The sequence below is a fragment of the Silene latifolia genome, chromosome 11, assembly GCF_048544455.1.
Source record: "Silene latifolia isolate original U9 population chromosome 11, ASM4854445v1, whole genome shotgun sequence".
Classification (NCBI taxonomy): Eukaryota; Viridiplantae; Streptophyta; class Magnoliopsida; order Caryophyllales; family Caryophyllaceae; genus Silene; species Silene latifolia.
This window is the reverse complement of record NC_133536.1, coordinates 2,136,995-2,152,090: the sequence shown is the minus strand read 5'-3', so window position 1 is coordinate 2,152,090 and position 15,096 is coordinate 2,136,995. Positions and strand designations below refer to the sequence as shown.

Here is a 15,096-nt window from a genome sequence, read left to right as displayed (position 1 = left end):
GAAAGTTTTTAATATTAATTTAAATAAGTGAAGGTAAAACTCGCCCTTGATTATAACTTATTTTCATTTCTCATCCAAACTCATCTTATAATCAATCTCTTTAGACAACTCATTCACCGTCTAAACAACATTTTTTTTACCCCAAATGATGTCCAAATACGACCCAAATACCGTGGACACGCGTCGGACACGTGCCTAAATAAATGTACAAAGTTAGACACGGCGTTAAAGGTGTCCGACACGTTTTCCCGTGTGTTCGGCAAGTGTCGGTGTCGGACACGGAACGACCGATTAAGAGAAGTGTCCGTGCTACCTAGCGTATACAGTCTTAGTCTCATATGGTTAATTAGAATAAGAGGATTATAAGCAAACTAGTGGATCACGTAATCAAGTAACAATAAGTCTCCCTTGTGACGGATAAATAATATTGTTCATGTCAGATTGTCAGGTCATTAAAAGGCGAAAAAAATGACGCTAGTTACTCATGATGTAAACTAGAAAAAAAAAGGGAAACTTTTATCTAAAAAATCACAAATTTTTATCGCGCCAGAAAAAACGGTTTCCCCTGCTAGCAGCCTAGCACCCCTTACTCGACCATGTTCACGTTCTTAGATTACATTTCATTATAAAGTAAGTTTCATGTAAAACGATTTTGCAATAAAACATTGTAAAACCATACCGCAAAAGACCTTGATCGATGTCCTTATCATGGAAAATGGTGATTTGGGAGAGTTATTTTAGCCAGATTATTTTGGTAAAATATCACTTGATTTGACAATAACACTTATATAAAATGATTTTATAAACTACAAAAAAAGAGCAATTTAGACTCATTCTCACAGTTGTAAGCGTTTTTTTTTTTTTACTAAAATTGACTGGTGTGAGTGGTAAGAGCTCTTATCTCTTGAACAAGTGGTCAGAGGTTCGATTCCTAACTTTTGCGAATGAAAAAGCCAAACTTGGAAGGAGTCAACCCATTAAATTATCTTCAGTACCCCGAAAGAGATTGCCCCAACTATCGGTAAGGATACTCCCGATCAACCAAAAAAAAACGGGTAGCCCAATAACCCAAGTGAATATGCTGAATTATAAAGTCCGACATGAGTAGCCCAATAACCCAAGTGAATATAAATGGGCCAGTTTTATTTGGGCCTTATCTAGAATTCAGGCTTAATTGTAGCTAAAGGATTTAGAAGAATACAAATGGGCCAATTTTACTTTTGACAAGTTTTATAACGCTATTATGGTCCACTTCCAACGAATTAAGGCGGTATATGATTTGAGGCAACTCGTCGAGCCTTCGGAATCGGCTCAGTCAGAGCTCGCTTCATGCTCGGGCAAGTCGAGCTCCAGCTACGCTTAGCGAAATTCCAGACGAGCCCGAGCTCAGCAAAGCTCGACTCGAAAGTTCATATGGATGCCAAATACGAAGTACATTAGTCATATTTTGTATTCTCATAATGTCTTTATTTATTCATAGTCAAAATATTACGGAGTAATACACAAGTGTCAAAAGTAAAACGCTAACTTATACTAAAATGATATATTGCATTATTACATGTAAAGTACGCAGTATTAGATCAGCAGGGGCGTTTAAAGCCATATTCAACTATGGACGGGGAACCTGGCCTCTAGTTTTGATGATCAAATTTATAAATTGTATTGACAAAATTTAATCCAAACCTTTAAGTACAGTATCTTCATACATGTGCAGTCATATTCGGGGTTTTATTTTTTTATTTTTTTTCATGGAGCATAAGACCTCCGTTTATTTTAAGACGCCTTTATAAATTAGCCGTAAGTCTTCTGTAAAATGGCACCCATCAAAACAACGATAATCTATCCTTATTACAAACAGTTTAGTAGATCATGAGCACCACTTTTTATGACTTTACCAACTGAACTGGTTCACATTTAAGCGTTAAAGTAAAAAGATTATGTTAAATTAGTGTGAAAAAATCCTTTTGATTCGTCCTTTTTTTGTTGTTTTTTGTTGACACTTTCTTTGATTTGTCGGTACCTTTGATTCTTTGAATCTTCCTTTACATTTAATACAAGAACATTTCTTGATAAATTGATAAAGATGGCGTTGACTGCAAATAGGAAATGCGTTGACCCGTTAAAAACGCGTTTAAGGAAACTATAACGAACAACAGGTCCTTACCTAAGCCGGATTATCCGTTTTAAGCTTTTGACAAATTAAATAGTATGAATAAAATAAGAAAATAATGTACGTAGAAAAGAAAAAAGATTTATCTTAAACCATAAATGTTATATAAATTGATATTTGAGTTGTTTTGAGACGGATATCTCCGCCTTAAAGAAGACTGACTAATAACGAATGAATTCACGAAAGTATGAACGTACGAAAAACGTCATAATAATAATACGGAGTAATAAAAGTCTTGAAAGCAATCACATGAGTCTCAATCAATGCCACCACTTGTGTTGTTTTTCTTCCTTAATAATTTTCTCGTCTTCTCCAAAAATTATTATATTTCATACTAATAAAATTCATTCTTTCTAGATTGTATTTTGTATTTTTGTACACATTTGATTCACAAAACATAGTTCAATAATCATCATGACTAATGCTAAAGATATTCTTCATAAAATGAAGGTATGTTTAATGTTTTTTCAATTTTCGTAAATACTTGTGTAATGCGGTTTTTCATATTGTATAACGTAACAGTTTTAAGTTATAACAACTTTTTGAATAATATGGAACGTGATTTCTTTATGGTTATAAACCGTCTTACAAGAGACTAATAATGGACGAGACCATAGAATTTATGACGCGGTTTCTTTAATTTGTGTTTGTTGTAATGCTAGAATATGATGAAAATAATTTAGAAATTTAAAGATTCTTTCTTTGTTGATCACTAGCTGATAAAGTTGGATTCTTTTGTTAGAAGTCATTTAGATTTCGTAAAATTATATAAATAAATGATTGAGACGGAAAAAATTGCTAATAAAGTTGTCGACTTTGAATCACTTACTTGAGCAAATAATATGACTGTTTGATCTACAGTTGTGATCTACCCATTTCTTGAAATCTAAGTTAGAGCTGATTTATGTTGAAATTGAGCATCAAACTGTGTAAATTCTGATTTTTGGGCAGTGCTGGAGCTAGGGGGCTAGCAGGGCGGTGGCCTCCTGCCGTATGAAATTTTCGAAGTTTTTAGTAAAAAATTTTAATGTAATTAGTCGTTTGCCCCCCTAAAATTTTTCGCCCCCTAAGATCAAATCCTGGTTCCGCCACTGTTTGGGAGACTCCAATTGAAGAATGAATCTAAGATTAGGTATCGACTGTCGTGTCGATTTTATGTTGGTGTAAAAAAATATGAAACTATGATTAAATTTGCAGACCTTAGGTGTTTAATGTTTTTAGATTTAGGCGTTTGTGTTTGTGTTTGTGTTTGTGTTTGTGTTTGTGTTTGTGTTTGTACTTTTAGTGTTGCGCCCTGTCGCGCCTTGGTCGGTTTTACCACGATATAAGTATCGACAAAATGTTGGCAAAAATTGCTAATAAAGTTGTCGACTTTGAATAACTGTATCCATATTCTGTAGCATTATAATCCTGTTTTGACGGTATTTACAGGTCAAAGCCGGATTTAGCTCAGCACCGCCTGATACAGGCAAAGGCAAAGGCAAAGTATCAAAGCATATAACTCATGGCTTTAACCTTGTGAAAGGAAAGACGAGTCATCCGATGGAAGATTGCTTAGTTTCTAACTTTAAACAGATTGGTGATCAAGAATTGGGTTTGTTTGCCATTTTTGATGGTCATATGGGCCATGATGTTGCTAACTATCTGCAATCAAATCTGTTCGATAACATACTCAAAGAGGTTCGTATCTTTTTAACTATCTGCAGTTAAATCCTGCAGACTAATTAACCGCAGTTAATTTTTGTCCTTAATTGATATATTCACGGCTTATGACCAACAGCCGGACTTTTGGACTGAACCAGAGACTGCAATCAGGAGAGCGTACGAAACAACTGATGAAGAAATCCTGGAGAAAGCTTTAGTACTAGGAAGAGGTGGTTCGACAGCTGTAACAGCGATTCTTGTCAATGGTCAAACACTGTTTGTCGCTAATGTGGGTGATTCTCGTGCTGTAATTTCCAAAAATGGTGAGGCCAAACAGTTGTCTGTCGATCATGATCCGGGAACTGAGAAAGGAGAAATCGAAAGTCGTGGTGGATTTGTGTCGAATATTCCTGGTAACTGATTTATACTCGATGCAGGGAACTCTGCAATTCTTGAGGGAATGACTGGTGTAAGATATCATGAACTGTAAAAATAATTGAGAAGTTTTTCTGTGTGTTGGACAGGTGATGTCCCTCGTGTTGACGGACAGCTGGCAGTGGCAAGAGCATTCGGAGATAAGAGCTTGAAGCTACATCTTAGTTCAGAACCGCACGTGGAAATAGTGAAGATCGATGATACTGCAGAGTTTCTGATCCTGGCAAGTGATGGTTTATGGAAGGTTAGTCATTTACTCATTTATACGCTATGTTACTCAGACTCGTTAAAAATATCGTGAGGTTTGTTTAAGAGGAAGTTGTTCGTTAATGCAGGTGATGACAAATCAAGAAGCGGTGGATGCGATCAAGAGCATCAAGGATGTTCAATCTGCAGCAAAACATTTAACAGAAGCTGCTGTTTCCAGGAAAAGCAAAGACGACATCTCATGCATTGTCGTAAGGTTTCAATGATATATACGTTTTTTTTAATGTTCAAGCTCGTTTTAAGTCTTAGACGGATTACAAGAAGCATAAGTAATAGTATACTCCTTATATAGTTATATGTACGTCGAATTGTACTGTCTCTGTCTTGTGCTAGTCAAAATCATCTACTGTATATACGATTTATATGACGATTGTCGATTTTCTTCGTGTATCTTCAAATGTAGTAGAACTAAATTCAGCATTCTTGTCAGTTTTTATAACGTATGGAGTCCAAGTGCGAATCTTGACACTAAGACGGGCGTCAGGCTGCAGTTAACTATATCTAATGCCACATTATAAAATCGTCATGGCTTAGATGTTCAGATTAAGGCTCTGATAATGTTGTCGTAGTTGTTTGTCATGGCAATCGAGTTAACTGTGAAATTTTTCGACTTTTTTTCTCAAGTTATATTACTTTGTATTTCTTAACTATAAATCCTGATCCAGCCACTACATGTTCGAATCATTCAAAATCATCAGAAACACATACATATCCGATAATTAAATCATTTTAAGGGAAACCCGTTGAAGATACTGAGGTAATGTTGTTATAATCATACGAGATGCGAGGATACGACATCGTATAAGAAGACTATAAGCAAGGGAATCATCACAAGATGAATGTGGACATATGAGAGAGTAGTGTCACTATAAGCATGGGCTTCTCTTTCCCCACACACACACATACACACACCATTCCTTTGTTAAACTAACATGTACCAAATCCTTACCAAAGACAACCAAAAAAACACAGTAGACAGTTCAACTGGTCCCTTTACTCATAATACTATCCTTGCTGTCTTCCATGGATTAGTACCCTCCTAGGAAACACTTTCTTATTTATTGTTTAAACTTCATGCATTTAGTGTCATGGGGTATCAAGTATGTGGAGTCTAACCTACCCGTTTCGAACAATATACTGAATTTGCAAATGTCAACTAGTTTAGTTAGTAAAGTCAAGAGCACTGATGCTCATTGTATGATAGCTCAACAGGCTGTGTACATGGCCCACAGATCAACACGGGTCCTTTATACCGCATTTTGTCCTCACTCATGCGCATCCCGGAAACCTTCCCAGGAGGTCACCCATCCTAAGACTACTCCCAGTCAAGCACGCTTAACTTTGGAGTTCTTTCGCATGGATGACCATAAAAGAAAGTGCACTTTGTTGATATGAGTAGTACTTTCAATCCCTTTAAGCACTAGTCATTTAAGCCTATCAATGGACCTCTTCAATTACCGTGAGGTGTTACACTCATAACCCGAGTTCAAACTCTATCAACATTAAAATCGCCCTCGTGGCTCCTTTAAACAAAAAAAAAATATACCGAGTTTAAGAGCTTCTCCAATGGTTGAATTAATGAACTTGCTTGCGTTTTTTTTTTTTTTTGTAAATCAAGTCGCTTATGATTGGAGTAAAGAACGTACAATCCGTTTGCTAGTAAAACTCTGTATTAGATGAGTGGAAGTGATACGGAAGCATGCAAGCTACAAGATGTTTGTTGCTTTCCACGGGAAGAATGTAACTTGAAAAGTTGATTAGAAGTCAAGTTACAACATGTTGTAGCTCACCGTCGTAGATACTCTTACTCTAGGACAATTCTGTCTCGCGAGTCATGTTCGGTTTTTTTTTTTTTTTTTTGTGTTATCAATTTTTAGTCCGCTAAGGTCCATCGGAAAGTAAGTTTTTCACCTATCTGCGAATCACAAATGCGATCAACTTTATAGTTACACATAAAAATGTTTAAAATTTACAATTATCGACCATCAAATTCAAGTAAGGACAATATAATTGAGATTAATTCCGAATATTATAAAACCTGGCTGCTAAAGGTCGTCGACAAATTACTAAATATCGTCGACAATTTTAATGAACTTCCAATTTTGCCCCTCCCTCACACTCCCCCTTATATTTTCCTTTTTATTCAATAACTACCTTTCATATTCCAAATTTTGAAAAAAAAAAAACCCGACTCAAATTTCAACCAAAAAACGTATCGACCGCATAATTTCCATCACGAATTCAAACATTAACCAAGGTATGTGATTAGTATTAAAAAAATTTTGTATTATTTTGCTTAGTTTGTAAATTTGTGACGGAATTAGGATAGATGCCAAAGTTGTGACGGAATTAGGATAGATGCTTTGATTTCAATCGGATTTAGTCGTGTTTCGCGAAAATCAAACGGAATAATTGAAAAAAAAAAAAAAAAACAATGAAAACACACGAACTGGGCCCAGACGAGGAACTTCTTCGTCCAAGTCCAGGCCCAGACGAAAGAATTCCTCGTCTAATATGGGCTCTGGACGAAGAATTCTTTCGTCTGGGCCTGGAGTTGGACGAAGGAGTTCTTCGTCTGGCCCATTTGTCTTGTTTTTTTTTTTTTTTTTTTTTTTTCTTTTTTCTTTATGTTTTAGAATTTGTCGATACTTTTTTTTTTTTTTTTTTTAAATATTTTTTTTTCCGTCTTGTTTTGTTATCGTTATAAATTAATTAATTATTAATAAATTAATTAATTATTAATAATTATTAATATTTTTTAATTTACATAAACTTATATTTATAAATTCTTTGTTTAATTAATTTAATTAATCAAGTTGTTGTAAATATAATTTTGTTGCGTCTCGTTTAGTTTACGTAAAATATTAATTAATTATTATTAATAAACCCCGTCCGGGTTAATTTTTTTTTTTTTTTTTTTTTTAAATTTTAATTTACTTCAACTTATTTTTTGGAATAGATGGCCGGTGGAGGAAATGACCGTCACGTTCGAGCTCGAAAGGGGCTCCAGTTTGAGTCCGAGGTTGGAGATGTGAGTGCTTGATTCGTGGACCGATGAGCGGGTGGAGGAGGAGATGGTTCGGTCCGTGATGTGATAGGTGAGGAGGAGGCGGGTATTGAGCGAGTGCGTAGGGTGCCACGTAGACGGAATGAGGAGGGGCGTTTCCTGCGGAGGTCGGATGGTAGTTCTAGTAGTGTGGTGGCTCCAAAGAAGAAGTCGGGTAAGGATGTCTCTTGGTTGATCGATCATCGTGTTCCTGGTGGTCCTGACTTTCCCCACGTGATTCCTAGCTTTGGGGGCCACATTGCCCACACCTTATGGTCGACTCCTAATGAGGTCGGTCGACCAGTTTTGACGGGTTACCACCGGTTTGGTAAGACGAGGTTGTTGAGTAGTTGGCCACTCCCTCCGGCCGTTAAGACTATTTATGACGGTACTGGTCTTTCTCACCTATTAGATTCCATGGCCGAGAATTATAACATGCCCCTTATTTCTCGCCTTTGTTGAGAGATGGCAACCCGACACCAACGGTTTTTCACATGCCTTTTGGGGAGATGTCCATACTCCTTCACGATGTTGCGCGTGAGATCTTAGGCGTTCGGGTTCTTTGTAATCGTTGTAAGGTGGAGAGTAATGACGGGACGTTGGCGGATCCCCTTATGTATGTATGTGGCTTCTTTGGGATTTCATCAGAGCAGTTGAGGTTGCCGTTAAACTCTACTAAGAAGGTCCCTATTTACAAGAGTGGGGGTATATTGGTAGATGCAGTTTGTGAAACGGCGAGAGCTAATTGTGATGTTGTTTTTGCTCAGGGGTTTTTGGTCATGGTGTTGGGGTCGACACTTTTTGTCGACAAATCGGGTGATAGGTTACGTCCTCGGTTGTTTCCTTTAGTGTATGATACGATGAAGTACACCACTACGCTTGGGGAGCCTGTACTTGCCTTCATGTACCGACAATGTTGGGGGTAGCTTCACGTCTTTGGTGTGAAGACTATTGGTGGTTGCTTGACCTTGTTGCAATCGTGGATCTATGAGTATTTTCCTATGTTCAGACCCGGTCCACCTTCGGCAATTGACCCTACTCAGCCTCGGTCGTGTTCTTGGAGATCCGTTGGTCCTTTCGCTCAAAATGCGGAGAAATTGTTGGAGTATCGGAGGTTGTTGGATGGGCTTACTTGTGCTTCCATTAGGTGGGATCCGTACGGGCGCGTCGGAGGATTATCATCCTCGTACTTTGTATACCGGTTGTATTCGTTTCATGGACATAGCGGAGCCGTACCACCTGATCGGTGTTTACGACGGTTTGGGTATGTGCGGATCATACCCAATCCCATTATGAGATTGACAGCGCGTCGTCCTGCTTCGGGTTTCGGGTACGAGGTTAGTGTTGGGGTTGGGGAGACTGATCATCTTTGGGATTGCTGGCAGGATCACGTGGTTCAGCTTTCTCGTAAATCGAGACCAGTTAGCTTCCCAGGTGAGACGGAGCCAGAGTATGAGGCTTGGTTTAATGGGAATTCTCACCCGTTCATCATTGATCCCGACCACCATGATGCCCCCCCGCCACATGAGGATTTTGATATTCCTGCTGAGGTAATAATATTACTTACAGTTGTTGTAATAATCGATATAATTTTCTTACTGTTCCTCGATAATGTTTATAATGTTTTAGTTGTTCTTGTCAATTTGCAGACTGCACGTGCTGTAATGTTCCAGTTTTACGAGGCGAAAAAAATTAAGGATGACAAGAAACAGCTTGCCTTCTTCCGCAAGATGATGAAGAACGTCGACCCATTGATTGAGAGGGTCAGGGGATATCATACGTCGGCGAGGACCTCGTCAAACACCCGGTGATGTTGTTCAAACAGAGCGAGATGGTGTTTATACTGATAGCGAGGAAGAGGATAATCAGTAGTGGGAGACTAATTTGTGTTTGTTTTCATTTATTTTGTACGTTTTTGAAGACATTATTTATGTTGGATGATTATGTTAGTTTACTATTATTTCAAAAAAATTGACGGTTTTAAATTCTGAAATTTCTTAAATTTCTTAAATTTCTTGAATACATAGCAACTGATGCAAATTCATACATTTCTGAAAATAGTAACTACTTCATGACAATGGCCAACATAATGAAAACAAACAAATACAAGATACACTTGAAATAAAACTTCATCATCCTTGTCATTTCCGAAATCTCCTTTTTTATACCTATCACTTGCTCTTTCATGACATTTCCACTTGATGCATCATCACCTTCATCTTGACATGCTATATTCAAATTTTTTGTTATTGTTAAATGATCTTCAGTCAACCACGACACAAAACGATTGCAAGGTACGCACTTAAAAAAGCTTTCTTCGGATTAGTAGTCATGTCCGGAAATCGATGATAGCGTTTCTTTGACAACGGTTGCAAATTTGATTCTTAAAATCAAGGCCTTCAATTGGTCGGGTTCCCCACATTGAGGATGATGTTGACATAAGTAAAGATTTGAAGAAGAAAATGGAAGATGATGAAGATGATTGGAAAATAGAAAAGGTTGAAGATGAGTGCAAAATTACAACATTATGTAGATGTTTATATAGGGAAAAATGTGACCGTTATAATTCAAAAATAGCCGTTATAATTCAAATTTCACCGTTATAATTCAAATTTTACCGTTATAATTCAAAATAGCCGTTATAATTCAAATTTTACCGTTATAATTCAAAAAAGCCGTTATAATTCAAAAATAGCCGTTATAATTCAAATTTCACCGTTATAATTCAAATTTTACCGTTGTAATTCAAAAATAACCGTTACAATTAATAGGTTATAAATAGGCCATTCTATGTCAATTTCAATCACAACATCCAAATCATCTTCACTCACTACAATACTAATTATTCACTCACAACATCCAATCCTAAAATGGTTCTCACAAATGCGAAAAAAATCGAGTTTATCAAATAAGAATCGATTTAATTGTTCAAAATTTACCAATTCTAATTGAGCGTCTTGAATCAGTGGTTCCTAGTGACACTGTATGGCACCTGCTTGAAGAGCCTCCAATTGGTACCCTTTGTATAATTTTACAAGGAAACCCGGATCATGTTCTAACTCCAGCAGTTAGAGATGAGGTTGTTTCTGATGAAGTACTAAACGAGAAGATGTGGGAGTTTCGTAGGTTAAAAAGTGATATCTTTACATATTTTGAGCGCATTCTCACCGTGATTGATTACCCAAGACTATCGGACTTATGTCTTTGGTAGAGTCTTGGGGCAAGGAATTCTTTATCTCTACTTGAATGATTTATTGACTCAATATATGTCTACCCAACCTGAAGAAATTGAGATTCAAGATCATGAAGAAGATGAGGAATCGTCATCTTCATCATCGGAAGATAATTAAGTTCGGTAGTTATTTAATTATGTTATGTTTTAAGTTGGGGTTAAGGGTTTAGGGTTTAGGGTTTGGGGTTTGGGGTTTAGGGTTTGGGGTTTGGGGTTTAGGGTTTGGGGTTTGGGGTTTAGGGTTTGGGGTTTAGGGTTTGGGGTTTAGGGTTTAGGGTTGTTTTAATTAAATTACGTTTTAATGAATGTTTTTATTTAAATATGTCAAATTATGTTTTAAGGATTGTTTTAATTAAATTACGTTTTAAGTCAATTAATCGGATGCAGACGATAATAAACTACAATAATCGGAAAATTAAATAAATAAAAAATATAAGGTACAATATTCGGACAAATAAAATAGAAGGTACAATAATCGGACAAATAAAAGCTAAGATGAACTCGCAAAATCGCGCCACATACGAAACTGATGTCGATACAGGCTATTATAATGATCTACGCTTGCATCATGTACCCAACAAGGGGCTAATGGAGGCATAGGTGACAAGGGGCGTACCCGGAGCCGCAAATAGTGGTTTCCCGCATGTAATACCCATAAGACACCATATGGGGTACGTACTCCGGGGGGGGCTCGTAAAGGCAAATAAGTAAAACAACCATTCCAATGCCGCTGACCTTCTCGATCGTCAAATGCAGAAATACAACATATCACCCAATTGTACATCGTAGCATAACCATATAGATCGAAACCGTCCATCCAATTACCCGAGCCACACGGTGTCTGATCCATAAATGTAATTCTAGCTACCTCCGTATCAAATCTCCCTGGGCCATAGATATGATCACGGTAATCGGGACTACGAATTTCCCTAAGTAAATCTGTTCTAGCCATCGTGAAATGAGATTGGTCACCCCGAACAAAGATGTGAGATAACTCGAAAACCACAATGACCGTCTCCGTAAGGATTAAACCATGCTTCTACATACTCGTGAAAAAATGAAGGCAGGAAGTCACGATAAGAAAAATACCTCAAATCACCAATGGTGTAGTCGACCTCAAGAGGTGCACAATACGTTGTGCCGAAACTCCTCGTAGTCGTGGTAGCAGTGGTAGACGGTGTACCGGGGCCCGTTTGAGTGGACCGGGGGGTTCGATACGGAGTAAAACGAACCGACGGAGTAGAACGGGGAGTACTAGACGGAGTAACAGGAATCGTCGGAGTAGAACGGGGGGTACTAGACGGAGTACGTTGGGAAGACGGAGTACCTACTCGAACACGAACCCGTGCATGCTCAACGGCGGACGGATCTCTACGAGTTCCCCTACTCGGACGTCCTCTAGGGTTCTCGTTGACCCGAGGCTCATTTACATCCTCCTGATCCGGATGTATCTGAGAGTAAAGGGCATCGAACATGGATGATCTCATACTCGGATCTGCATTCCGAATTTCATCGAATAACTCCTCCAACCGATCATCATCACAAGTCGGCATTGCCTCCGAACCATCGTACTCCAACTTCCTCCAAAATGCATGTAACACATCAACAGGCACCCGAGATCCGTTTCTAGAAATGCGGTGAAGTGAACAAGCACATAACAAACCAAGTGTAGTAGCCTTTACACAACCGCAATCGATCGTCAAGGCATCTTCCGTCATCTTGGCACCTCTTTCGAATTCTTTACGCAATTCAGTGATGGCATTCTTTGATATTTTGCAAGAAAGTCTGGAAAATAATCGCTGAATCCCCGTCAACCGCCTCGATCTAGATAACTCCAACGAGTGTCGGATCTCAACATGTTGCGTTTCCATCAAAGAATGAAACCGACTCCAGATGCTATCAACTGCCAGTTTCGCGCTATTCAGCCATCTCTTCAAATTCGCATGAGCCGACTCAACCCGGGATGTAGAAGTATTGCCAAAATGAGTTATCTTGTTCGTTCTATACTTGGCCCATTTTTCCAAGTGCGGGAACCATTGCCTCTCAATATAAGCCGCCACTCCCGCCCATTCCCTTGCCAATTTGCCCCACGCAACATTAAAGTTATCTTCGGTCTCCGCCTCGACAACCGCAGTAAACAAGGTAAAAGTTACGTGCTTAGCCCAACTATCTTGACTCGTGATATCAAGTGCTTTCGTCTCCACGTTAGAATATATATGCCAAAGACATAGCAAGTGAGACGCATCCGGAAAAACAATGGGAATCGCGTTCAACAAACCTTTCTCGCAATCAGTAACAATAGCATTAGGTTGAACGGCATCATTGAGCAGGGCCTTCAGTTTCCGTAGGACCCACAGATATTTCTCCTCCGACTCATGCGTCACAAGAGCATACGCGATGACAAAGCTCTTCCCGACGGGTGTGACTCCAACCATCTCAACAAGCGGAAGACGGTATTCATTTGTCTTGTACGTGGAATCGATCTGTACCACATAATAGTATGATCGAAACATCTTAACCGCTTCTGGATGAGCCATGAACACGTGGGTTAGCTCATCGGTCTCCGATCGCTGACCCAATAATGAACGTACTTATCTTTGAACCGCAAGTGCTAACATCTCATTGTCTTGGGTTTCTCCCATCTCTTTCCTCGACCCTTACTTTCTGAGAACGGTTGTAGATTTGTCGCCGATTAGGTCTTGACTTTTCCGGATTCCGCTGATGTAAACCCGCACTAATAATTGCCGGTCTAACGTGAGCTCTAACTTGGGCATCGATAAAAGCCAACTCATCGTCATCAAACTTTGCAAAGTATCTGTCGCGATCACAAGACAACGTTAAACCATGATTATGAAACCCGGATCTCATCACAAGCTGCCACTTATTCTCTTCTAATTCAACAACTTTCATTGAAAATTTGCAATTGCACCACGCGGTAGCGGTGTTACCCCTCATTAAAGAATCGGCATCCTTATTTACGGGACCTTTTCCACCCATCCGACAAACAAAATAACGTTGTCTCAAATTCGTGTTACGACCAACTTTCTTGTTGCTTGATTTTTTTATACCAAACCCGAGTCGGAGCCCGATCTCATATGCCCAATTAAACGCTTCAGTACTAGACGCAAAAAATCTGGTTGGCGTAAAATGATCTGAGTAATCAACACCGTCTCCATCGTTAATCACCTGCGCACGCATTTCAACAAGTTAGTTAGTTATTAATTCAATTATTTGCTACGGGACTAGTCGAAGTAAATATAAAATAATATAAAATTAATACAAACACGGTAATAAGTTATTTTTTACAAAACGAGTCGGAAATGTTAAAGATAAAAATTTCATATAAAGACGGTAATTAATTAATTCAATTGTTTTATAATACAAAAACGGCATTTAATTATTTTGTACACAACGAGTCGGAAATAACGGAAATTAATTATAATTATTTGAATTGTCGGAAACTATAAAAAATAAAAAAATTTAATACAAATACGGAAATTAATTATTTTATACAAAACGAGTCGGAAACAAAAAAAAAAAAAAAAAAAAAAAAAAAAAAAAAAAAAGGAAACGAGAATGGGCCGACGAAGGAAAACTTCGTCCAAGACCAAGCCTGCACGAAGGGATCCTTCGTCCAAGACCAAGCCCAGACGAAGGATTCCTTCGTCCAAGCCCAACAAGAGACGACCCATTTCTTCGTCTGGACTGGGCCTGGGACGAAGAACCCCCTCGTCTCAGCCCAGTTCCGTGTCCTTTCTTTTTTTTTTTTTTTTTTTTCAATTGCTTTTTCATATAAATCCGTCACAAATTCTATCATAATTCCGTCTACATTCATGGCATCTATCCTAATTCGGGATTCAAACGATAATAAAACATAAATTTTTAACAAAACTAAATCGTAAACTAACCTCGTTACTATCTTCATTGTTGAAATCGTTGTTAAAATCGTTCCCGTTCATGTTGTTAATTACAAAACCCGACTTTTTTTTTTTTGGTTTGAAATATTTTAGTGAGACGGTGACTTGTGTTTTAGTGAGACGGTAATTTCATTTCTGTTTTGAGACGGAAATTGCATTTTGGTGAGACCAATATGGAGTCATGATATGGAGGGCAAACTTGGAATTTTACGTTAATTGTCGACGATATTTAGTAAAATGTCGACGACGTATAGCAGGACCCTTATAAAATTGGCATTTAAGAGTAAAGACCCAAAGCATTGCATGCATTCATTGAATCATGTAATGTTTGTGTATGGCTTTGGTTGATATATGCGGAGTAAATTATGGGCATGACACCATGGGC

General features: G+C 38.2%; 2 protein-coding genes across 2 annotated transcripts; one reads left to right on the top strand and one right to left on the bottom strand.

The window, feature by feature from the left end:
• The first annotated feature begins 2,413 nt into the window (after positions 1-2,413).
• LOC141610606 (putative protein phosphatase 2C 58) lies at positions 2,414-4,908 on the top strand. Its single transcript, XM_074428778.1, has 5 exons — positions 2,414-2,620; positions 3,602-3,850; positions 3,951-4,227; positions 4,339-4,493; positions 4,585-4,908. The coding sequence occupies exons 1-5, from the start codon at positions 2,585-2,587 to the stop codon at positions 4,720-4,722; spliced, it is 855 nt and encodes a 284-aa protein (XP_074284879.1). The 5' UTR covers positions 2,414-2,584; the 3' UTR covers positions 4,723-4,908.
• Positions 4,909-13,413: 8,505 nt separating this feature from the next.
• Positions 13,414-13,992, bottom strand: LOC141612581 (uncharacterized). The gene has a single exon (XM_074431392.1). The coding sequence runs from the start codon at positions 13,990-13,992 to the stop codon at positions 13,414-13,416; it is 579 nt and encodes a 192-aa protein (XP_074287493.1).
• Between the last annotated feature and the right edge of the window lie 1,104 nt (positions 13,993-15,096).